This window comes from Nerophis ophidion, linkage group LG06 (genome assembly GCF_033978795.1).
Source record: "Nerophis ophidion isolate RoL-2023_Sa linkage group LG06, RoL_Noph_v1.0, whole genome shotgun sequence".
Taxonomy (NCBI): domain Eukaryota; kingdom Metazoa; phylum Chordata; class Actinopteri; order Syngnathiformes; family Syngnathidae; genus Nerophis; species Nerophis ophidion.
In genome coordinates, this window is record NC_084616.1 from 73,520,581 (window position 1) to 73,546,123 (window position 25,543).

The 25,543-nt window shown below is 43.7% G+C and overlaps 3 protein-coding genes across 4 annotated transcripts in view; 1 reads left to right on the forward strand and 2 right to left on the reverse strand.

The window, feature by feature from the left end:
* The window catches only part of nphp4 (nephronophthisis 4), a 520,514-nt gene that overhangs the window by 245,702 nt on the left and 249,269 nt on the right, over positions 1–25,543 (reverse strand). The gene's annotated exons all lie outside the window — the stretch shown is intronic.
* LOC133555217 (high choriolytic enzyme 1-like) lies at positions 668–1,486 on the reverse strand. The gene has a single exon (XM_061904802.1). It carries the CDS (start codon positions 1,465–1,467, stop codon positions 691–693), a length of 777 nt encoding a protein of 258 aa, XP_061760786.1. The 5' UTR covers positions 1,468–1,486; the 3' UTR covers positions 668–690.
* Positions 15,765–16,622, forward strand: LOC133555218 (high choriolytic enzyme 1-like). The gene has a single exon (XM_061904803.1). The coding sequence runs from the start codon at positions 15,801–15,803 to the stop codon at positions 16,575–16,577; it is 777 nt and encodes a 258-aa protein (XP_061760787.1). The 5' UTR covers positions 15,765–15,800; the 3' UTR covers positions 16,578–16,622.

Here is a 25,543-nt window from a genome sequence, read left to right on the forward strand (position 1 = left end):
AAGTTACTTTTAAACCAGTGTGGGTGGCACTGGGAGCAGGTGGGTAAAGTGTCTTGCCCAAGGACACAACGGCATTGACTAGGATGGCGGAAGCGGGAATAGAACCTGCAACCCTCGAGTTGCTGGCACGGCCACTCTACCAACCGAGCTAAACCGCCTTCCATCCATTTCTACCGCTTATTCCCTTTCGGGGCCGCGGGGGGCGCTGGCGCCTATCTCAGCTACAATCGGGCGGAAGGCGGGATACACCCTGGACAAGTCGCCACCTCATCGCGGGGCCAACACAGATAGACAGACAACTTTCACACTCACATTCACACATTAGGGACCATTTTAGTGTTGCCAATCAACCTATCCCCAGGTGCATGTCTTTGGAAGTGGGAGGAAGCCGGAGTACCCGGAGGGAACCCACGCAGTCACGGTGGAGAACATGCAAACGCCACACAGAAAGATCCCGATTCTGGATTTGAACCCAAGACTGCAGGAACTTCGTATTGTGAGGCAGACGCACTAATCGGCCAATGAACAAAAAACTCCAATATCAATATGGTGTCTATCAGTCGTTGTACTGCATACAACACTACAGGACAAAGTGATTTTGAAGGAATAAAGCAAGTAGATTTATTGCATTCATCATGATGATCATTTTGCTGAACAATAACTTTGACACTGATGAGGTCGAAAGTGTCATTAGCAGCCGTAAAGCAGGTTGATCCTGCTGATGTCCACTCTGGACAGACCCCGCCTCTGGCCGATGTTGGCGTGGGACAAAGGGACGATGGTGTCTCTCCCGTTGACGCTGAAGGCTGTTCTTCCGTAGTGCATGATGGAGGAGTAGTCATAGGGGGTGTTCAGGTTGTTGGTGTCCTGCTTGTGGAAGTTGAAGGCCATCGCTCGGTCGATGTTCTCCCAGACGATCCTGACGTAGCTGTCGCGGTCGCTTCTGGTCTGCTCGTGCTGGAAGCCCAGAGCATGGAGGAACTCGTGCTGGATGATGCCGTGGTAGATGCAGCCGTCACGGTTGAGTGACAGCACCTGCCTCCCTCCCTGTCGGCCCAGAGCCGAGAAGCAGCCGCCTCCGTTCTCCACGCTGACGAAGTCGTACTCATTGCGCCGGGGGACGAAGCGGACGCAGGACCTGCCGTGGAAAGACTTAACCGCGTTCTCAATCTTCTGCCTCTCCATGCCGCTGAACTGAGGACTGATGACATAGGGGATCGTCACCAAGCCGTTGAAGGACTTCTTCCACAGGCAGCTGTTGGAGAAGCACTTCAGGGCATTTCTGGTTTTGGGAAGCAGCATGTCTCCTTCCAGGAGGGACTCACTCGTGCCGTTGTTGGTGGTCAGAATGGCGGTGGTAAGGTCAACGGTCTCCTCGTCGTCTCCTTGGAATTCTTCATACATGTCCTGATAAGCCTGAGCGAGGCCCAGCATGAAGAGCATCAGCAGACTGGAAAGGGGACTCATATTCAGCTTGCTGCTGAGAGACTCTTTGAAAACTGATGTCCTGCTTTGTTCAGTCTAGGGTTTTTATACTTTGTTGTACAGGTGTGGCCATAGGAGGATTATGGGTTGAGGGACATGTTGCTAAGCCTTAACAAACCTTCTAAAGGGTGGACTCTACTGACAATCCTTCTAGTTCAATATGTAATGTTATCCTTTGTTGCTACGGATAAAAAAAGGTAAATAGGGATCACTGGACTCAGATTTTCTTTTAGAAACATGGTGTCCAAGACCGTAAAATACAAACCCCGTTTCCATATGAGTTGGGAAGTGAAGTGAATTATATTTATATAGCGCTTTTCTCAAGTGACTCAAAGCGCTTTACATAGTGACACCCAATATCTAAGTTACATTTAAACTAGTGTGGGTGGCACTGGGAGCAGGTGGGTAAAGTGTCTTGCCCAAGGACACAACGGCAGTAACTAGGATGGCACAAGCGGGAATCGAACCTGCAACCCACAAGTTGCTGGCACGGCCACTCTACCAACCGAGCTATGCCGCCTGTTGAAGGACTGAAGCTCTACATAAAACAAGAATGGGAAAGAATTCCACTTTCAAAGCTTCAACAATTGGTTTCATGTGAGGTGAATTATATTTATATAGCGCTTTTCTCAAGTGACTCAAAGCGCTTTACATAGTGACACCCAATATCTAAGTTACATTTAAACTAGTGTGGGTGGCACTGGGAGCAGGTGGGTAAAGTGTCTTGCCCAAGGACACAACGGCAGTAACTAGGATGGCACAAGCGGGAATCGAACCTGCAACCCACAAGTTGCCGGCACGGCCACTCTACCAACCGAGCTATGCCGCCTGTTGAAGGACTGAAGCTCTACATAAAACAAGAATGGGAAAGAATTCCACTTTCAAAGCTTCAACAATTGGTTTCATGTGAGGTGAATTATATTTATATAGCGCTTTTCTCAAGTGACTCAAAGCGCTTTACATAGTGACACCCAATATCTAAGTTACATTTAAACTAGTGTGGGTGGCACTGGGAGCAGGTGGGTAAAGTGTCTTGCCCAAGGACACAACGGCAGTAACTAGGATGGCACAAGCGGGAATCGAACCTGCAACCCACAAGTTGCTGGCACGGCCACTCTACCAACCGAGCTATGCCGCCTGTTGAAGGACTGAAGCTCTACATAAAACAAGAATGGGAAAGAATTCCACTTTCAAAGCTTCAACAATTGGTTTCATGTGAGGTGAATTATATTTATATAGCGCTTTTCTCAAGTGACTCAAAGCGCTTTACATAGTGACACCCAATATCTAAGTTACATTTAAACTAGTGTGGGTGGCACTGGGAGCAGGTGGGTAAAGTGTCTTGCCCAAGGACACAACGGCAGTAACTAGGATGGCACAAGCGGGAATCGAACCTGCAACCCACAAGTTGCCGGCACGGCCACTCTACCAACCGAGCTATGCCGCCTGTTGAAGGACTGAAGCTCTACATAAAACAAGAATGGGAAAGAATTCCACTTTCAAAGCTTCAACAATTGGTTTCATGTGAGGTGAATTATATTTATATAGCGCTTTTCTCAAGTGACTCAAAGCGCTTTACATAGTGACACCCAATATCTAAGTTACATTTAAACTAGTGTGGGTGGCACTGGGAGCAGGTGGGTAAAGTGTCTTGCCCAAGGACACAACGGCAGTAACTAGGATGGCACAAGCGGGAATCGAACCTGCAACCCACAAGTTGCTGGCACGGCCACTCTACCAACCGAGCTATGCCGCCTGTTGAAGGACTGAAGCTCTACATAAAACAAGAATGGGAAAGAATTCCACTTTCAAAGCTTCAACAATTGGTTTCCTCAGTTCCCAAACGTTTATTGAGTGTTCCATCCATCCATCCATTTACTACCGCTTATTCCCTTTCGGGGTCGCGGGGGGCGCTGGCGCCTCTCTCAGCTACTATCGGGCGGAAGGCGGGGTACACCCTGGACAAGTCGCCACCTCATCGCAGGGCCAACACAGATAGACAGACAACATTCACACTCACTTTCACACACTAGGGACCATTTAGTGTTGCCAATCAACCTATCTCCAGGTGCATGTCTTTGGAAGTGGGAGGAAGCCGGAGTACCCGGAGGGAACCCACGCATTCACGGGGAGAACATGCAAACTCCACACAGAAAGATCCCGAGCCTGGATTTGAACCCAGGAGTGCAGGACCTTCGTATTGTGAGGCAGACGCACTAACCCCTCTGCCACCGTGAAGCCGTTTATTGAGTGTTGTTAAAAGAAAAGGTGATGTAACACAGTGGTGAACATGCCCTTTCCCAACTACCTTGGCACGTGCCGCAGCCACGAAATTCCAAGTCAATCATTATTTGCAAAAAAAAATAAAGTCTATGAGTTTGAACATCAAACACGTTGTCTCTGTAGCACACTCAAGCGAACACGGCCCGAAAAGGACCCGCAAACCACTGCACCCTGTCCACATCCACATCCAACACAACCTCCCAACTCGCACGGAAACAGGGTCTGTAAGTCAAAATATAAAAAATAATATTTTTATAATCTACAGCTTGCAAATAACATTGATCCAAATATGTGATTAATAGTTAAGATTGTCCTAATTAGTTCTTTCATTAGCATAAATAGAAGTGTGAATAAATTATGAGCCTGTCGTCTGCGGTGCTCAGCTGCTCTCCGTTCACTCGCCAGTGTGATGCTGCTCGGGCCACCTGCACCTGCAAGACGCAGCATCAAAATGTTGGCGCCTGTGAGCGCAGACGGAAGAGTTGAGGTGGCAGCGGTGCGCCCTTATTTGGGCGGTCGGCTCAGGAAGCGGAACGCAGTCGCAGCGATCCACGTCGATCTCACAGTCGGGCATCCAGGAAGTCAGCGGAAGCTCTGTCCGACTGGATGGGTAAGGTATACACCTGTCGCTCGCACAATCCCAAATCCACCCGCTGACACCCGGGAAATTGTGTTAGATGTAAACGGAATACAATGATTTGCGAATCCTTTTCAACCCATATTCAATTGAATGCACTACAAATACAAGATATTTGACGTTCAAACTCATAAACTTTATTTATTTATTTTTGGGCAAATAATAATTAACTTATAATTTCATGGCTGCAACATGCGCCAAAGTAGTTGGGAAAGGGCATGTTCACCACTGTGTTACATCACCTTTTAACAACACTCAATAAACGTTTGGGAACTGATGAGCGGTATAGCTCGGTTGGTAGAGTGGCCGTGCCAGCAACTTGAGGGTTGCGGGTTCGATTCCCGCTTCCGCCATCCTAGTCACCGCCGTTGTGTCCTTGGGCAAGACACTTTACCCACCGGCTCCCAGTGCCACCCACACTGGTTTAAATGTTACTTAGATATTGGGTTTCACTATGTAAAGCGCTTTGAGTCACTAGAGAAAAGCGCTATATAAATATAATTCACCTCACATGAAACTAATTGTTGAAGCTTTTAAAGTGGAATTCTTTCCCATTCTTGTTTTATGTAGAGCTTCAGTCGTTCAGTCTCCGCTGTCGTATTTTACGCTTCATAATGCGCCACACATTTTCGACGGGAGACAGGTCTGGACTACAGGCGGGTCAGGAAAGTACCCGCACTCTTTTACTACGAAGCCACACTGTTGTAACACGTGGCTTGGCATTGTCTTGCTGCAATAAGCAGGGGCGTCCATTATAACGTTGCTTGGATGACAACATATGTTGCTCCAAAACCTGTATGGACCTATCAGCATTAATGGTGCCTTCACAGATGTGTAAGTTACCCATGATTTGGGCACTAATACACCTCCATACCATCACAGATGCTGGCTTTTGATCTTTGCACCTATAACCATCTGGATGGTTATTTTACACTTAGTTCCGGAGGACACCACGTCCACAGTTTCCAAAAACCATTTGAAATGTGGACAGGTCAGACCACAGAACACGTTTCCACTTTGCATCAGTCCATCTTAGATGAGCGGGCCCAGCGAAGCCAGCGTTGTTCCTTGGTGTTGTTGATAAATGGGTTTTAGCTTGCACTTACAGATGTAGCAACCAACTGTAGTTACTGAGAGTGGTTTTATGAAGTGTTCCTGAGCCCATGTGGTGATATCCTTTACACATTGATGTCGGTTTTTGATGCAGTACCGCCTCAGGGAACAAAAGTCTGTAATATCATCGCTTATGTGCAGTGATTTTTCCAGATTCTCTAAACATTTTGATGATTTTACGGACCGTAGATGGTAAAATCCCTAAATTCCTCGCAATAGCTCGTTGAGAAATGTTGTTCTAAAACTGTTCGACAATTTGCTTACAATTTAGTGACCCCTCACCCCATCCTTGTTTGTGAATTACTTATCATTTCATGGAAGTTGCTTTCATACCCAACCATGGCACCCACCTGTTCCCAATTAGCCTGCACACCTGTGGGATGTTCCAAATAAGCGTTTGATGAGCATTCCTGTACTTTATCAGTATTCATTGCCACCTTTCCCAACTTCTTTGCCATGTTTTGCTGGCATCAAATTCTAAATTTAATGATTATTTGCAAAAAATTAAAATGTTTTATCAGTTTGAACATCAAATATGTCGTCTTAGTAGCATATTCAACTGAATATGAGTTGAAAATGATTTGCAAATCATTGTATTCTGTTTATATTTACATCGAACACAATTTCCCAACTCATATGGAAACAGGGTTTGTACAATATATGTCATTTTTATCAAATGAGAAGGTGTTTCTCTCTTGTAGGCTTCTTTCCTCACCTAAGTTATTATAACCAGCTGGTCTCTGACAGGTGTAACAGTTCTGAAACCAACACAGTCGCTCTACCAAAACATTGCTGATCACTATAATATTCTCTGTAATTATAATCAATTAATGTATTATTTGTAAATAAATGCTGTCTGATGTGTGGACTATGGTGTGGTTTGTTTTCCCGTGGTGCAAATCGACTGGACCGGACATGGCGTGGAGGTACTGACATCTTTTAATTAATCACTCAAAAACTACAAAACAAAAGGCGCGCACAAGGGGGAGGCAAAAATAACTTAAGAGGTGAAACATGAACTAAAAAACATAAAAACGAATCACTTATTATGCTGTGAAGAAGTCAAAAACAACAGAGCAAAGGCATGAGGACGATGGCATGGACCACGTAATCGATTGGGTATCAAAGGCCTTTTGAGGGTGATGTCGCCAGGCGGACTGCCTGGCAACCACAGGCTTAAATGGTGACGTGGTGATTGACAACAGGTGCATGAGTCCAAGTGAAACAGGTGCGTGACATGAGGACAGGTGAAAACTAATGGGGTTGTCATGGAAACAAAACAATGGAGTTGAAAAACAGGAACTAATGATGTCTTGAAGTAACATAACACAACTGGGTCATTATTGTCACCGACGTCCCACTGGGTGTGAGTTTTCCTTGCCCTTATGTGGGCTCTACCCAGGATGTCGTTGTGGTTTGTGCAGCCCTTTGAGACACTAGTGATTTAGGGCTATATAAGTAAACATTGATTGATTGATTGAACTAAACAAAACATGATCACAAATACATGACAATGTGTAAATGTCTACATAAATGAGCTACGCCCTGATTGAATGACTCCATTAAATTCAGAACAACCAGAATTCTAATAATCTCCTGAATAACCTTTTTTGGTATTTTTTTTTTCCTTTTTGTGTGTGTATGTGTATGATTGTTTATCCGTATAATCTGGGCTGTTAAATTGATCACACAAAATGGTTGATTATACGACCGAAATAAACTCATTTGTGTTCATTTAATTTCATCTCGGACCATGAGTGGATTGTGAGGTGCCTACAAGAAAAAAAATATTTTGATAAAAAAAAAAAGTAGTAAAGTAGTAGAATCCCACAGCTTTGCAATTAAGTTAAAAGTCTGGTTCCAAATCAAAGTAATCAGATTTTTTTAGACCATACAAAATAAAAAACACAATGGTAACAGTCAATGAGTATATCCATGGTCAAAATTAAGCACTTAAATTACCCAATCATCATTGACAATACAGTACTGTGAACACTAACCTGTCCAGAGACAACAGACGGAAATGTACCCTTTAGCTAAAATCTGGCATAATTACAAATTCCTTTCAGAATCAGTTAGTACTGTATTTGGTTCGGATTTTTTTAGTCCCTGGTCATCATTAGACTAAAACAGACACAGTAGACTTCACTGACGACTCCGCAATGATGTTACTTGGTGACATAGTTAAATGAAACAATTGTTTTAATGACCAATACTAATTCACTTAAAATCTGTTAAAGCCCAAGTTTTCTTTATGTATGAATAAAATCATGACTAATTTAATGATTGTGTCAGTTCCTCTGCCGTGGGTTCCCCTGACCACCACACACTGGCACGAGAGCCCCGGTAAACACACTCGACTTTTCAGCCTCAGTCTCTCTTGCTCTCCCTTGTGTTCTCCAGCATGTCTTTTTCTCTCCCCAACTCCAACAACGTGTTTCAGTCCGGCTGCTGCTAATAAGGGCGACAGGTGATTAGATAACCAGTCCCAGCTGGGCCATCTACTCACCTGCCGCTGGCTTCGAGGCCGGTCTTTACACACGACCCCCTCCGCACGGATCATTGCCTTTTGAAACATTACTAAAAATTACATTATCTATGGGTAACATGTAGCAAACAGCTACAGTTGTAATCTTTTATTTAATAAAAGTCCTTGGAGTTTCAAAACTATTTCCAATCGAAGCATTACGTGTGTAATTTTTCAATCTACGTGTAGTTGCCCCATACAGCCGTGCATTTTCTAAAGTGCTTAAAAATGCATTTTCTAAAGTGCTTAAAATGATTAGGGTGGGAGGTGAGCCACAGCCTAAGGCAGCTGACTTTTTAGGCAAGAGACGTACAGCCTGGACTGGTTGCCAATCAAGGAACATACAACACACCCATCCATTTTCTACCGCTTATTCCCTTCATGATTGCGGGGGACGCTGGTGCCTATCTCAGCTACAATCGGGCGGAAGGCTGCATACACCCTGGACAAATCGCCACCTCATCGCAGGGCCAACACAGACAAATAACATTCACAGGCACACATTTGTAAGTTAATTAAAATTTTCGAAGCACAAGCACGATATAAATATGATTAATTTCACTCTCTAAAAGCAGCAAAGTGCGTCAGCAGGTGTTTGTTTTAATGATGTTGTCTCACGGCAATTGAAAGATAAAATGCTCTTGTCTTGTTGGGAGAACAATTTACCATGGCTTTGGATTTGATATTTTCTATCGTGAGATCGACAGGCGGATCGGTGCGGCGTCTTCAGTAATGCGGACGTTGTACCGATCCGTTGTGGTGAAGAAGGAGCTGAGCCGGAAGGCAAAGCTCTCAATTTACCGGTCGATATACGTTCCCATCCTCACCTATGGTCATGAGCTTTGGGTCATGACCGAAAGGATAAGATCACGGGTACAAGCGGCCCAAATGAGTTTCCTCAGGCGTGTGGCGGGGCTCTCCCTTAGAGATAGGGTGAGAAGCTCTGCCATCCGGGAGGAACTCAAAGTAAAGCCGCTGCTCCTCCACATCGAGAGGAGCCAGATGAGGTGGTTCGGGCATCTGGTCAGGATGCCACCCGAACGCCTCCCTAGGGAGGGGTTTAGGGCACGTCCGACCGGTAGGAGGCCACGGGGAAGACCCAAGACACGATGGGAAGACTATGTCTCCCGGCTGGTCTGGGAACGCCTCGGATCCCCCGGGAAGAGCTAGACGAAGTGGCTGGGGAGAGGGAAGTCTGGGTTTCCCTGCTTAGGCTGTTGCCCCCGCGACCCGACCTCGGATAAGCGGAAGATGATGGATGGACGGATGGATTTTCTATAATGTCCCCCTGTCTTCATGCATTTCTGCTCGCTACTTTCCCGCTTATGGCTCAGTTGTAACTTGACACCTTTACATTTCCGATATACAGTCGGTCTAAGTCATGGGTGTCAAACTCTGGCCCGCCGTGTAATTTAATTTGGCCCTTGAGGCAATATCAATTTAGCATTAGAGCTGGCCCCGCCGGTGTTATACAGCGTCAGTGCCGCTGTAACACCCCATTCACCACTAATACTCATACTTGCCAACCCTCCTAATTTTCCCGGTAGACTCCCGAAGTTCAGTGCCCCTCCCGAAAATCTCCCGGGGCAACCATTCTCCCGAATTCCTACCGATTTCCACCTGGACAACTATATTGGGGGCGTGCATTTAAGGCACTACTGCCTTTAGCGTTCTCTACAAGTGAAGTGAATTATATTTATATAGCGCTTTTTCTCTAGTGACTCAAAGCGCTTTACATAGTGAAACCCATTACCTAAGTTACATTCAAACCAGTGTGGGTGGCACTGGGAGCAGGTGGGTAAAGTGTCTTGCCCAAGGACACAACGGCAGTGACTAGGATGACGGAAGCGGGAATCGAACCTGCAACCCTCAAGTTGCTGGCACGGCCACTCTACCAACCGAGCTAAACCGCCCCAACCTGTCGTCACGTCCGCTTTTCCTCTATATTAACAGCGTGTCACATAATATTTGTGGCTTTCACACACACACAAGTGAATGCAAGGCATACTTGGTCAACAGTCATACAGGTCACACTGAGGGTGGCCGTATAAACAACTTTAGCACTGTTACAAATATGCGCCACACTGTGAACCCACACCAAACAAGAATGACAAACACATTTCGGGTGAACATCCGCACCGTAACAATACAGAACAAATACCCAGAAACCCTTGCAGCACTAACTCTTCCGGGAAACTTCTAGCAAACTGACCAATAATTAACGTTTTATTCATGCATTTTCTCTTGCTACTTCAAAGCTTGAATGTTTGGGTCATTCATTATTGTTATTTTATTATCAAATTTATTACTAGCCTGTGGAAAAAATGTGATATTTACCTCAGAAGATTGCAAATAGAAAAAAAGGCATAACATTTTTATTCAAATTGTATTTGATATGCTATTTCACGGTGGAAGAGGGGTTAGTGCGTCTGCCTCACAATACGAAGGTCCTGCAGTCCTGGGTTCAAATCCAGGCTCGGGATCTTTCTGTGTGGAGTTTGCATGTTCTCCCCGTGAATGCGTGGGTTCCCTCCGGGTACTCCGGCTTCCTCCCACTTCCAAAGACATGCACCTGGGGATAGGTTGATTGGCAACACTAAATGGTCCCTAGTGTGTGAATGTTGTCTGTCTATCTGTGTTGGCCCTGCGATGAGGTGGCGACTTGTCCAGGGTGTACCCCACCTTCCGCCCGATTGTAGCTGAAATAGGCGCCAGCGCCCCCCGCGACCCCGAAAGGGAATAAGCGGTAGAAAATGGATGGATGGATGCCATTGATATTTTTTATCATTATTATTATTATTTGAAACTGGATTTTGCATGTCACTAAAGTTATATAAGCTTTGCTTGTTCAATATTTAATGCAAAACTTGTTTCGGTTAATTTGTTCAACCTTTGTTCCGTTTAAAATGTTGGCCCACTCTGTATTTGAGTTTGACACCCCTGCTCTAAGTTGTGTCCAAGCAGTGGTTTTCAAACGGAGGTACATGATAATTTTTTTTAAATGTTCTAAAAATAGCAACAATTCAAAAATCCTTTATAAATATATTTATTGAATAATACTTCAACAAAATATGAATGCAAATTCATAAAGTGTGAAAAGAAACGCAACAATGCAAATATTCAGTGTTGACAGCGAGATTTTTTTGTGGACATGTTCCATAAATATTGATGTTAAAGATTAATTTTTTTGTGAAGAAATATTTAGAATTAAGTTCATGAATCCAGATGGATCTCTATTACAATCCCCAAAGAGGACACTTTAAGTTGATGATTACTTCTATGTGTAAAAATCTTTATTTATAATTGAATCACTTTATTTTTCAACAAGATTTAGTTATTTTTCTATCTTTTTTTTTCAAAATAAATCAAGACAGACCACTACAAATTTTGCACTGTTAAACAATTTAATAAATCAGAAACTGATGACATAGTGCTGAATTTTACTTCTTTATCTCTTTTTTTCAACCAAAAATGCTTTGCTCTGATTAGGGGGTACTTGAATTAAAAAAAATGTTCACAGGGGGTACATCACTGAAAAAAGGTTGAGAACCACTTTGATAAAGAATTTGATTGATCACTGACACGTCTCTCAAGTAATTATCCGATTCAAAATTATGTCATCATTTATTACAAATTCGGGCACAGGCTCGACTGGCGTCCTTCATTGGAAATGTTTCTTTAAAAAAAATCTAAGGGGGTTCAGTCGGCGTGAGATCATGAAAAATAGATCGGTACAGGAATACTTCAGAGATCACGTCACACTCTCTCACTGCTTTTACTTAACAATAAGTCAATGCAAAGTTAAATATGAATGTGGCGTTTTGTATTTATGGACCATTGGGTAGGATTGTTCTCTCATTTTGGATCATGGATGGTGAGAAGATGGCAACGAATGAATATAATTTTAGAAACCCCGTTTCCATATGAGTTGGGAAATTGTGTTAGATGTAAATATAAACGGAATACAATGATTTGCAAATCATTTTCAACCCATATTCAGTTGAATATGCTACAAAGACAACATATTTGATGTTCAAACTGATAAACATTTTCCTTTTTGCAAATAATGATTAACTTTGGAATTTGATGCCAACAACACGTGACAAAGAAGTTGGGAAAAGTGGCAATAAATACTGATAAAGTTGAGGAATGCTCATCAAACACTTATTTGGAACATCGCACAGGTGTGCAGGCTAATTGGGAACAGGTGGTTGCCATGGTTGGGTATAAAAACAGCTTCCCAAAAAAATGCTCAGTGTTTCACAAGAAAAGGATGGGGCGAGGTACACCCCTTTGTCCACAACTGCGTGAGCAAATAGTCAAAAAGTTTAAGAACAACGTTCTCAAAGTGCAATTGCAAGCAATTTAGGGATTTCAACATCTACGCTCCATAATATCATCAAAAGGTTCAGAGAATCTAGAGAAATGGCCGGAAACCAACATTGAATGACCGTGACCTTCGATCCCTCAATCGGCACCGTATCAAAAATCACTAAAAGATATCACCGCATGGGCTCAGGAACACTTCAGAAAACCACTGTTACTCAATAAAGTTTGTCGGTACATCTGTAAGTGCAAGTTAAAGCTCTACTATGCAAAGCGAAAGCCATTTATCAACAACATCCAGAAACGCCGCCGGATTCTCTGGGCCCGAGATCATCTAAGATGGACTGATGCAAAGTGGAAAAGTGTTCTGTGGTCTGAGGAGTCCACAAATCGAATTGTTTTTGGAAATATTCGACATCGTGTCATCCGGACCAAATGGGAAGCGAACCATCCAGACTGTTATCGACGCAAAGTTCAAAAGCCAGCATCTGCAATGGTATGGGGGTGCATTAGTGCCCAATAAATGGGTAACTTACACATCTGTGAAGGCACCATTAATGCTGAAAGGTACATACAGGTATTGGAACAACATATGCTGCCATCTAAGCGCCGTCTTTTTAATGGACGCCCCTGCTTATTTCAGCAAGACAATGCCAAGCCACATTCAGCACGTGTTACAACAGCGTGGCTTCTTAAAAAAAAGAAGTTACAGGTCTGTGAGAGCCAGAGATCTTCCTTTTTCGAAGTGACCAAATACTTATTTTCCACCATAATTTACAAATAAATTATTTAAAATTCCTACAATGTGAATTCCTGGATTTTTTCCCCACATTCTGTCTCCCACAGTTGAAGTGTACCTATGATGAAAATGACAGACCTCTGTCATCATTTTAAGTGGGAGAACTTGCACAATCGGTGGCTGACTAAATAATTTTTTGCCCCACTGTATGTTATAGACATAATATATCTGTATGTATAATATACTGTACACATTTTAAGTATATATTCACATATATGTTATATCTTATATTGCTATATTCAGTCTATTTATACCTGCACTGTCCTTTCCATCCTTACACTTTCCACCATTGTACCTGAGCTACTGTGTTGAACAATTTCCCTCGTGGATCATTAAAGTTTGTCTAAGTCTAATTAGTGATAGCACTGTTAAGGTTGCCAATGTTACGATACTTAATATGTTTGGCATGACAGCAGCGCAGATACTCTGTCCATGTTCTAGTTTTATGGGACCCGTGTGTGTTTGTATGTCGGGAAACATGTTCCCTTGTGAACCCGTAAAGAATAGGTTGGAAAAAAAATCAATGCCCTAACGTTTATGTGCCGACAATGCATTGTCTGCTACTTAAACCGAGCCTGGCCCTGATGGTCATCTTTGCAACTTCTTGGAATGATTACACGGACTGATTAAAATCATTACCAGTGACATATACTGTATCTATTCTAGTCTAAAGGTGCATCACCAGTGACTGAACAGATCAATCGTCCTGTCCCCTTAGCAGAAAAACAGCCCCAAAGCACGATGTTTCCACCCCCATGCTTCACAGTAGGTATGGTGTTCTTGGGATGCAACTCAGTATTCTTCTTCCTCCAAACACGACGAGTTGAGTTTATACCAAAAAGTTCTATTTTGGTTTCATCTGACCACATGACATTTTTCCCAATCCTCTGCTGTATCATCCATGTATCCATTTTGGTATAAACTCAACTGGTCGTGTTTGGAGGAAGAAGAATACTGAGTTGCATCCCAAGAACACCATACCTACTGTGAAGCATGGGGGTGGTAAAATCATGCTTTTGGGCTGTTTTTCTGCTAAGGGGACAGGACGATTGATCCGTGTTAAGGAAAGAATAATTAGGGCCATGTATCGTGAGATTTTGAGTCAAAACCTCCTTCCATCAGCTTTGAATGGTTGACCAAATACTTATTTTCCACCATAATTTACAAATAAATTATTTAAAATTCCTACAATGTGAATTCCTGGATTTTTTTTCCACATTCTGTCTCTCACAGTTGAAGTGTACTTATGATGAAAATTACAGACCTCTGTCATCATTTTAAGTGGGAGAACTTGCACAATCGGTGGCTGACTAAATACTTTTTTGCCCCCCCCATTTCTGTCAACGAAGATTTGCGTCAGCCTGTGACACATACTTGTTTTGATAGTAGGCTATTATAGTTAATTAGCTACTTACATCAAGTGTTTCCATCATTATAACACCATCCATCCATCCAGCCATCTTCTTCCGCTTATCCGAGGTCGGGTTGCGGGGGCAACAGCCTAAGCAGGGAAACCCAGACTTCCCTCTCCCCAGCCACTTCGTCTAGCTCTTCCCGGGCGATCCCGAGGCGTTCCCAGGCCAGCCGGGAGACATAGTCTTCCCAACGTGTCCTGGGTCTTCCCCGTGGCCTCCTACCGGTTGGACGTGCCCTAAACACCTCCCTAGGGAGGCGTTGGGGTGGCATCCTGACCAGATGCCCGAACCACCTCATCTGGCTCCTCTTCATGTGGAGGAGCAGCGGCTTTACTTTGAGTTCCTCCCGGATGGCAGAGCTTCTCACCCTATCTCTAAGGGAGAGGAAACTCATTTGGGCCGCTTGTACCCGTGATCTTGTCCTTTCGGACATGACCCAAAGCTCATGACCATAGGTGAGGATGGGAACGTAGATCGACCGGTAAATTGAGAGCTTTGCCTTCCGGCTCAGCTCCTTCTTCACCACAACGGATCGGTACAACGTCCGCATTACTGAAGACGCCGCACCGATCCGCCTGTCGATCTCACGATCCACTCTTCCCTCACTCGTGAACAAGACTCTTAGGTACTTGAACTTCTCCACTTGGGGCAGGGTCTCCTCCCCAACCCAGAGATGGCATTCCACCCTTTTCCGGGCGAGAACCATGGACTCGGACTTGGAGGTGCTGATTCTCATTCCGGTCGCTTCACACTCGGCTGCGAACCGATCCAGTGAGAGCTGAAGATCCCGGTCCGATGAAGCCATCAGAACCACATCGTCTGCAAAAAGCATTATAACACCTATCTTTTAAATTTTTGCGGCTTCAGACGAATTACTTTTTGTATTTGTGGTCCAATATGGCTCCTTCGACATTTTAGGTTGCCGACCCCTGATGTCGGAGGAGGGGCTTCAACAGAAATAAAGTATCCACACCCTTCTTCCACCTCATATTGTCTACTTTGTTTACCTGTCGCAACAAAGGATAAAATACCATGTTGAACTGGAAAGATTACCAGTGGAGTCCACCCTTCAGATGTTTGTTCGGGCCTTCAGACTATAATCTCCCTACAGCCACACCTGTACAACAAAGTATAAAAACCCCAGACTGCACCAAGAAGGACATCCGTCTTCAAAGAGTCTCTGAACAGCAGAACTCCCCAAGAACCAAGCTGAAAATGAGTCCCTTTTCCAGTCTGCTGATGCTCCTCTTGCTGGGCCTCGCTCAGGCTCAACAGGACACGGATGAAGAATTCTCAGGAAATGAGGAGGAGACCGTTGACCTTACCACCGCCATTCTGACCACCAACAACGGCACGAGTGAGTCCCTCCTGGAAGGAGACATGCTGCTTCCCAAAACCAGAAATGCCCTGAAGTGCTTCTCCAACAGCTGCCTGTGGAAGAAGTCCTTCAACGGCTTGGTGACGATCCCCTATGTCATCAGTCCTCAGTTCAGCGGCATGGAGAGGCAGAAGATTGAGAACGCGGTTAAGTCTTTCCACGGCAGGTCCTGCGTCCGCTTCGTCCCCCGGCGCAATGAGTACGACTTCGTCAGCGTGGAGAACGGAGGCGGCTGCTTCTCGGCTCTGGGCCGACAGGGAGGGAGGCAGGTGCTGTCACTCAACCGTGACGGCTGCATCTACCACGGCATCATCCAGCACGAGTTCCTCCATGCTCTGGGCTTCCAGCACGAGCAGACCAGAAGCGACCGCGACAGCTACGTCAGGATCGTCTGGGAGAACATCGACCGAGCGATGGCCTTCAACTTCCACAAGCAGGACACCAACAACCTGAACACCCCCTATGACTACTCCTCCATCATGCACTACGGAAGAACAGCCTTCAGCGTCAACGGGAGAGACACCATCGTCCCTTTGTCCCACGCCAACATCGGCCAGAGGCGGGGTCTGTCCAGAGTGGACATCAGCAGGATCAACCTGCTTTACGGCTGCTAATGACACCAATGTTGACCGCATCAGCATTTTTCTCAAATGTATGAAATAAAGCATATCAAAATGTACTAATTCTTTGTAGACTCTCACTATTATGTTAGATCCACTATTGACTGGACTCTCACTATTATGTTAAATCCACTATGGACTGGACTCGCACTATTATGTTAGATCCATTACGGACTGGACTCGCACTATTATGATAGATCCACTATGGACTGGACTCGCCCTATTATGTTAGACCCACTAAGGACTGGACTCTCACTATTATGTTAGATCCACCATGGACTGGACTCTCACTATTATGTTAGACCCACTAAGGACTGGACTCTCACTATTATGTTAGATCCACTATGGACTGGACTCTCACTATCATGTTAGATCCACTATGGACTGAACTTGCTTTATTATGTTAGATCCACTATGGACTGGACTCTCACTATTATGTTGGATCCACTATGGACTGAACTCGCTCTATTATGTTAGATCCACTAAGGACTGGACTCTCGCTATTATGTTGGATCCATTATGGACTGGACTCTCACTATTATGTTAGATCCACTACGGACTGGACTCTCACTATTATGTTAGACCCACTAAGGACTGGACTCTCACTATTATGTTAGATCCACTATGGACTGGACTCACTATTATGTTAGATCCACTATGGACTGGACTCTCACTGTTATGTTGGATCCACCTTGGACTGAACTCTCACTATTACGTTAGATCCACTATGGACTGGATTCTCACTATTATGTTAGATCCACTATGGACTGGACTCTCAATATTATGTTAGATCCACTATGGACTGGACTCTCACTATTATGTTAGATCCACCTAGCACTGAACTCACTCTATTATGTTAGATCCACTATTGACTGGACTCTCACTATTATGTTAAATCCACTATGGACTGGACTCGCACTATTATGTTAGATCCATTACGGACTGGACTCGCACTATTATGATAGATCCACTATGGACTGGACTCGCCCTATTATGTTAGACCCACTAAGGACTGGACTGTCACTATTATGTTAGACCCACTAAGGACTGGACTCTCACTATTATGTTAGATCCATTACGGACTGGACTCTCACTATCATGTTAGATCCACTATGGACTGAACTCGCTCTATTATGTTAGATCCACTAAGGACTGGACTCTCGCTATTATGTTGGCTCCATTATGGACTGGACTCTCACTATTATGTTAGATCCACCTAGCACTGAACTCACTCTATTATGTTAGATCCACTATTGACTGGACTCTCACTATTATGTTAAATCCACTATGGACTGGACTCTCACTATTATGTTAAATCCACTATGGACTGGACTCGCACTATTATGTTGGATCCATTACGGACTGAACTCTCACTATCATGTTAGATCCACTATGGACTGGACTCTCACTATTATGTTAGACCCACTAAGGACTGGACTCTCACTATTATGTTAGATCCACCATGGACTGGACTCTCACTATTATGTTAGACCCACTAAGGACTGGACTCTCACTATTATGTTAGATCCACCATGGACTGGACTCTCACTATTATGTTAGACCCACTAAGGACTGGACTCTCACTATTATGTTAGATCCACCATGGACTGGACTCTCACTATTATGTTAGACCCACTAAGGACTGGACTCGCACTATTATGATAGATCCACTATGGACTGGACTCGCCCTATTATGTTAGACCCACTAAGGACTGGACTCTCACTATTATGTTAGATCCACCATGGACTGGACTCTCACTATTATGTTAGACCCACTAAGGACTGGACTCTCACTATTATGTTAGATCCATTACGGACTGGACTCTCACTATCATGTTAGATCCACTATGGACTGAACTCGCTCTATTATGTTAGATCCACTAAGGACTGGACTCTCGCTATTATGTTGGATCCATTATGGACTGGACTCTCACTATTATGTTAGATCCACCTAGCACTGAACTCACTCTATTATGTTAGATCCACTATTGACTGGACTCTCACTATTATGTTAAATCCACTATGGACTGGACTCGCACTATTATGTTAGACCCACTAAGGACTGGACTCTCACTATTATGTTAGATCCACCATGGACTGGACTCTCACTATTATGTTAGACCCACTAAGGACTGGACTCGCACTATTATGATAGATCCACTATGGACTGGACTCGCCCTATTATGTTAGACCCACTAAGGACTGGACTCTCACTATTATGTTAGATCCACCATGGACTGGACTCTCACTATTATGTTAGACCCACTAAGGACTGGACTCTCACTATTATGTTAGATCCATTACGGACTGGACTCTCACTATCATGTTAGATCCACTATGGACTGAACTCGCTCTATTATGTTAGACCCACTAAGGACTGGACTCTCACTATTATGTTAGATCCATTACGGACTGGACTCTCACTATCATGTTAGATCCACTATGGACTGAACTCGCTCTATTATGTTAGACCCACTAAGGACTGGACTCTCACTATTATGTTAGATCCACCATGGACTGGACTCTCACTATTATGTTAGACCCACTAAGGACTGGACTCTCACTATTATGTTAGATCCATTACGGACTGGACTCTCACTATCATGTTAGATCCACTATGGACTGAACTCGCTCTATTATGTTAGATCCACTAAGGACTGGACTCTCGCTATTATGTTGGATCCATTATGGACTGGACTCTCACTATCATGTTAGATCCACTATGGACTGAACTCGCTCTATTATGTTAGATCCACTAAGGACTGGACTCTCACTATTATGTTAGACCCACTAAGGACTGGACTCTCACTATTATGTTAGATCCACCATGGACTGGACTCTCACTATAATGTTAGACCCACTAAGGACTGGACTCGCACTATTATGATAGATCCACTATGGACTGGACTCGCCCTATTATGTTAGACCCACTAAGGACTGGACTCTCACTATTATGTTAGATCCACCATGGACTGGACTCTCACTATTATGTTAGACCCACTAAGGACTGGACTCTCACTATTATGTTAGATCCATTACGGACTGGACTCTCACTATCATGTTAGATCCACTATGGACTGAACTCGCTCTATTATGTTAGATCCACTAAGGACTGGACTCTCGCTATTATGTTGGATCCACCATGGACTGGACTCTCACTATTATGCTAGACCCACTAAGGACTGGACTCTCACTATCATGTTAGATCCACTATGGACTGAACTCGCTCTATTATGTTAGATCCACTAAGGACTGGACTCTCGCTATTATGTTAGATCCACTATTGACTGGACTCTCACTATTATGTTAAATCCACTATGGACTGGACTCGCACTATTATGATAGATCCACTATGGACTGGACTCGCCCTATTATGTTAGACCCACTAAGGACTGGACTCTCACTATTATGTTAGATCCACCATGGACTGGACTCTCACTATTATGTTAGACCCACTAAGGACTGGACTCTCACTATTATGTTAGATCCATTACGGACTGGACTCTCACTATTATGTTAGATCCACTATGGACTGGACTCTCACTATCATGTTAGATCCACTATGGAGTGGACTCTCACTATTATGTTAGACCCACTAAGGACTGGACTCTCACTATTATGTTAGATCCACTATGGACTGGACTCTCACTATTATGTTAGATCCACTATGGACTGGACTCACACTATTATGTTAGATCCACCATGGACTGAACTCCCACTATTATGTTAGATCCACCATGGACTGGACTCTCACTATTATGTTAGATCCACTAAGGACTGGACTCTCACTTTTATGTTAGATCCACCATGGACTGGACTCCCACTATTATGTTAGATCCACCATGGACTGGACTCTCACTATTATGTTAGGCCCACTAAGGACTGGACTCTCACTATTATGTTAGATCCACTATGGACTGGACTCACACTATTATGTTAGATCCACCATGGACTGGACTCTCACTATTATGTTAGATCCACTATGGACTGGACTCTCACTATTATGTTAGGTCCACTATGGACTGGACTCTCACTATTATGTTAGATCCACTAATGTACCAATTCTTTGTAGTTGATGCATTAAACCAAAAACCTGCTTTATTCGCTATGCATCCGATTTATTTTCGGATGCAGGTTCTCTGTTTGAATTGTCATGATCCGGTTCATGTTTTGTTTAGTTATGTTCTGTTGGTTTTGGACTTCCTTGGTTCCGGTTTGGTGCATTTTCGGTGTTTGTTTTTGTTTCCATGGGTACTAGTTGGTTTCACCTGCCTCTGATTAGTGCTCTGCACGTTCACCTGCTGTTGAGCACTAATCAGAGAGCTATTTATTCACGTTGCTCACCACAGTCGGTGTGGCTTCATTGTTTACTATACGCAACGGTTACGTTTCCATGTTCTTGATTATTGCGCCTGTGTTTCCTTAGACTCCCGGAATGCAGAACAACGGACTGCTTTGGACAACAGCGTGAAGTAGGAGATGATTTAGTAACATAAATCTCCCAGCGACCAAAAAGACAGAACAAACAAAATAAAAATGTGCCGATCGCACGGGAAGCTAAGGAAACACAGGCGCAAGAATCAAGAACATGGAAACGTAACCGTTGCATATAGCAAACAATGAAGCTCTCTGATTAGTGCTCAACAGCAGGTGAATTTTTAGACCAGTTGATCTGCCGTTTCTTTTCTTTTTCTCCTATGTCCCACTCTCCCTTGTGGAGGGGGTCCGGTCCGATCCGGTGGCCATGTGCTGCTTGCCTGTGTATCGGCTGGGGACATCTCTGCGTTGCTGATCCGCCTCCCCTTGGGATGGTTTCCTGCTGGCTCCGCTGTGAACGGGACTCTCGCTGCTGTGTTGGATCCGCTTTGGACTGGACTCTCGCGACTGTGTTGGATCCATTATGGATTGAACTTTCACAGTATCATGTTAGACCCGCTCGACATCCATTGCTTTCCTCCTCTCCAAGGTTCTCATAGTCATTATTGTCACCGATGTCCCACTGGGTGTGAGTTTTCCTTGCCCTTATGTGGGCCTACCGAGGATGTCGCAGTGGTTTGTGCAGCCCTTTGAGACACTAGTGATTTAGGGCTATATAAGTAAACATTGATTGATTGATTGATTGAATGTGCAGAGCACTAATCAGAGGCAGGTGAAACCAACTAGTACCCATTGAAACCAAGACAAACACCCAAAGTGCACAAAACAGGAACCAAAGGAGTCTAAAACTGATAGAACAGAACTAAACAAAACATGATCCGGATCACGGATCATCGCATAGATATTCTGTTGCTGTGATGTCACGCTATTTACAGAGCTAAAACTGTAATCGACAACCATGCCTACACACATTATAAGAACATAGTAATGTTTTTGTTATACAGCAAAAGCAGAAATGTCAAAAAGGTCAAGAACCTTTTTGGCTGAGAGAGCGAAGAAAGCAAAATATTTCAAAATGTATTTGTATAATACTTTTTTCAACACTAAACACGTCCATTTTTAAGTAACAACATTTCTAGAGTATAATAGGTCTCTTATTCTTTGAAATAACATTATTATTCTGAAGCTAACTGTGGAGGGGGCGTGGCCTGCGGGCCTGCAGCGAAGCAGGGTGTTGCCAGGACCGGCCTCGAAATCAGCGACAGGTGCATAGATGGCCCATCTAGGCCTTGTTATCTAATCACCCGTCGCTCTGTTATAAGCAGCAGCCAGGAGGAGAGACAGGGTTGGAGCTGGAGCCAGAGCATGAGCGAGAACGAAAGAGAAAAAGACAATTGCGGGAAAGCAACTGAGAGACTTATTGAACAATAAAACATTGTTGTAGACCTGAAAAAGGCTATCATGTCGGTGCTTGGTGGTCTGAAGAACCCCCAGGAGGGCAAGCCCATCACCAACCAATAATAAATAAATACCTTCTTACCATTAAAAGCCTACTGAAATGAGATGTTCTTATTTAAACGGGGATAGCAGGTCCCTTCTATGTGTCATACTTGATCATTTCGCGATATTGCCATATTTTTGCTGAAAGGATTTAGTAGAGAACATCGACGATAAAGTTCGCAACTTTTGGTCGCTAATAAAAAAGCCTTGCCTGTACCGGAAGTAGCAGACGATGTGCGCGTGACATCACGGGTTGTGGAACTCCTCACATCTGAACATCGTTTATAATGTGAGCCTCCAGCAGCGAGAGCTATTCGGACCGAGAAAGCGACAATTCCCCCCTTAATTTGAGCGAGGACGAAAGATTCGTGGATGAGGAAATTTAGAGTGAAGGACTAGAAGAAAAAAAAAGGCGATTGCAGTGAGAGCGATTCAGATGTTTTTTATTGACATTTACTAGAATAATTCTGGGAAATCCCTTATCTGCTTATTGTGTTGTTAGTGTTTTAGTGAGTTAAACAGTACCTGATAGTCGGAGGACTGTGTTGAGGGAACTGTTGAGGGACAGAAACTCTGCTGATCTCCGGTAAGAGGCGACTTATTACCACAATTCTCACCGAAAACAGCCGGTTGTCCATGGTTCGCTTGACCGCTCTGATCCATAGTAAAGCTTAACCTCCGGGAATTCATAAACAAGGAAACACCGTGTGTTTGTGTGGCTAAAGGCTAAAAGCTTCCCACCTCCATCTTTCTACTTTGACTTCTCCATTATTAATCGAACAAATTGCAAAAGATTCAGCAACACAGATGTCCAGAATACTGTGTAATTGCGCGATGAAAAGAGACAACTTTTAGCCGTCCCCTCTAACCAATAACATCACAAACACGCGATGTTTTCAACAGGAAACTCTGCGGGAAATTTAAAATTGCAATTTAGTCAACTAAAAAGGCCGTATCGGCATGTGTTGCAATGTTAATATTTCATCATTGATATATAAACTATCAGACTGCGTGGTCGCTAGTAGTGGGTTTTAGTAGGCCTTTAGCGCAACTTTTTGAACGGGTGCGGTAGAAAACAGATGGATGGATTAAAATGCACGACAATGTTTTATATTTTGAACGTTAATTTTAACACTGTGATTACAAGCGGAATTATTCATTATTTACAGTGTTAAGCAGTGTCAGCTCAGATTTATCCGAGAGCCAGATGCAGTCATCAAAAGAGCCACATCTGGCTCTAGAGCCATAGGTTCCCTACCCCCAGCTCTATAATGTTGTCCTTAGGCTGTCCTAAAGCCAAATTAGGATGGCAGACGGACTAAACGATGAGAAAGCATAGGATATGAGATATAAAGTACAAATACTACCTAACTATTTTAAAATGAGTGTGTCGTGCACGTCTTGTACGGTCACACACAAACACACACACACACACACACACACACACACACACACACACACACTTCTGCTTCCAGTTGATGCAGACGTCTTTTGCAGTAATATCCCAGAAGCTAATATGGTGAGGCCATTTAAAAGCAGGCAATACTTAACTGCCGCTATAACCTTGACAGGACCTAGGAAAAACTCCCCAGAGGAATAATTAAAGTCTCTCCAATGCTTTCAAGCAATGCTGAATCGAAGTAGCGTAAGATTTTAGAAAAATCCTCCAAAAACGAATAGAGTGAGAAAATATAATTACACAGCAACACTACTTGTCAAATGACTGAAGTATATATATATATATATATATATATATAGATGCAGTGGGGCAAAAAAGTATTTAGTCAGCCACCGATTGTGCAAGTTCTCCCACTTAAAATGATGCCAGAGGTCTGTAATGTTCATCATAGGTACACTTCAACTGTGAGAGACAGAATGTGAAAAAAAAAAATCCAGGAATTCACATTATAGGAATTTTAAAGAATTTATTTGTAAATTATGGTGGAAAATAAGTGTTTGGTCAACCATTCAAAGCTCTCACTGATGCTCAAAATCTCACGATACATGGCCCCATTCATTCTTTCCTTAACACGGATCAATCGTCCTGTCCCCTTAGCAGAAAAACAGCCCCAAAGCATGATGTTTCCGCCCCCATGCTTCACAGTAGGTGTGGTGTTCTTGGGATGCAACTCAGTATTCTTCTTCCTCCAAACACGACGAGTTGAGTTTATACCAAAAAGTTCTATTTTGGTTTCATCTGACCACATGACGTTTTTCCCAATCCTCTGCTGTATCATCCATGTATCCATTTTGGTATCAACTCAACTGGTCGTGTTTGGAGGAAGAAGAATACTGAGTTGCATCCCAAGAACACCACACCTACTGTGGATCATGGGGGTGGAAAAATCATGCTTTGGGGCAGTTTTTCTGCTACATTGTTTTCCTACAATGTGAATTCCTGGATTTTTTTTCCACATTCTGTCTCACAGTTGAAGTGTACCTATGATGAAAATTACAGACCGTCATTATTTAGCCTGCCTTCTCCCGTCAGTCTGCCTTGCTTCCTAATTTGTTTTCACGCAACAAGTAACGACTTCTGTGTTCCTGCTCGCTACCAGCTAGCTTCCACGCTCGGTCTTTTTGTTTATGCTAGCTCCCATGCTAAGCGCCTTTTGTTTTCTAGCTCTCATGCTAGCTCTTTTGGTTTTTGTCAAAGTCTGTTTTTATTGCTTGAATTAATTATTTTTTCTACCCGCACGCTGTGTCCGAATCCCGTCTGCATCCCTGGGAGAACGAATCCGCATCACGATGCCACCAACTCGTTAGAGTTTGTTTAATTAAAATACAGGCATGTTTAACGCATATAGATTCCCTTCTTGCTTGAAGACGATATAAGTTGGTGTTTTACCATATTCTGATGACTCGCATTGTTAGGATTCACATTCACCATTTCAAATTTACATTGTGGACGGAAAATAAGTCTTCCTCTCTTTCCAACACGACATGAAAGTGGTTAGTTTTTAGCTTCTCATTCGTCCAGCTTCCATACTCCTTTCTATACCCTTTACAAGAAATACGTTGGAGTATTACAATTTTTTTACACACTAATTTCGTTAGCACAGGCAGGATGGTGCAGCACTTTT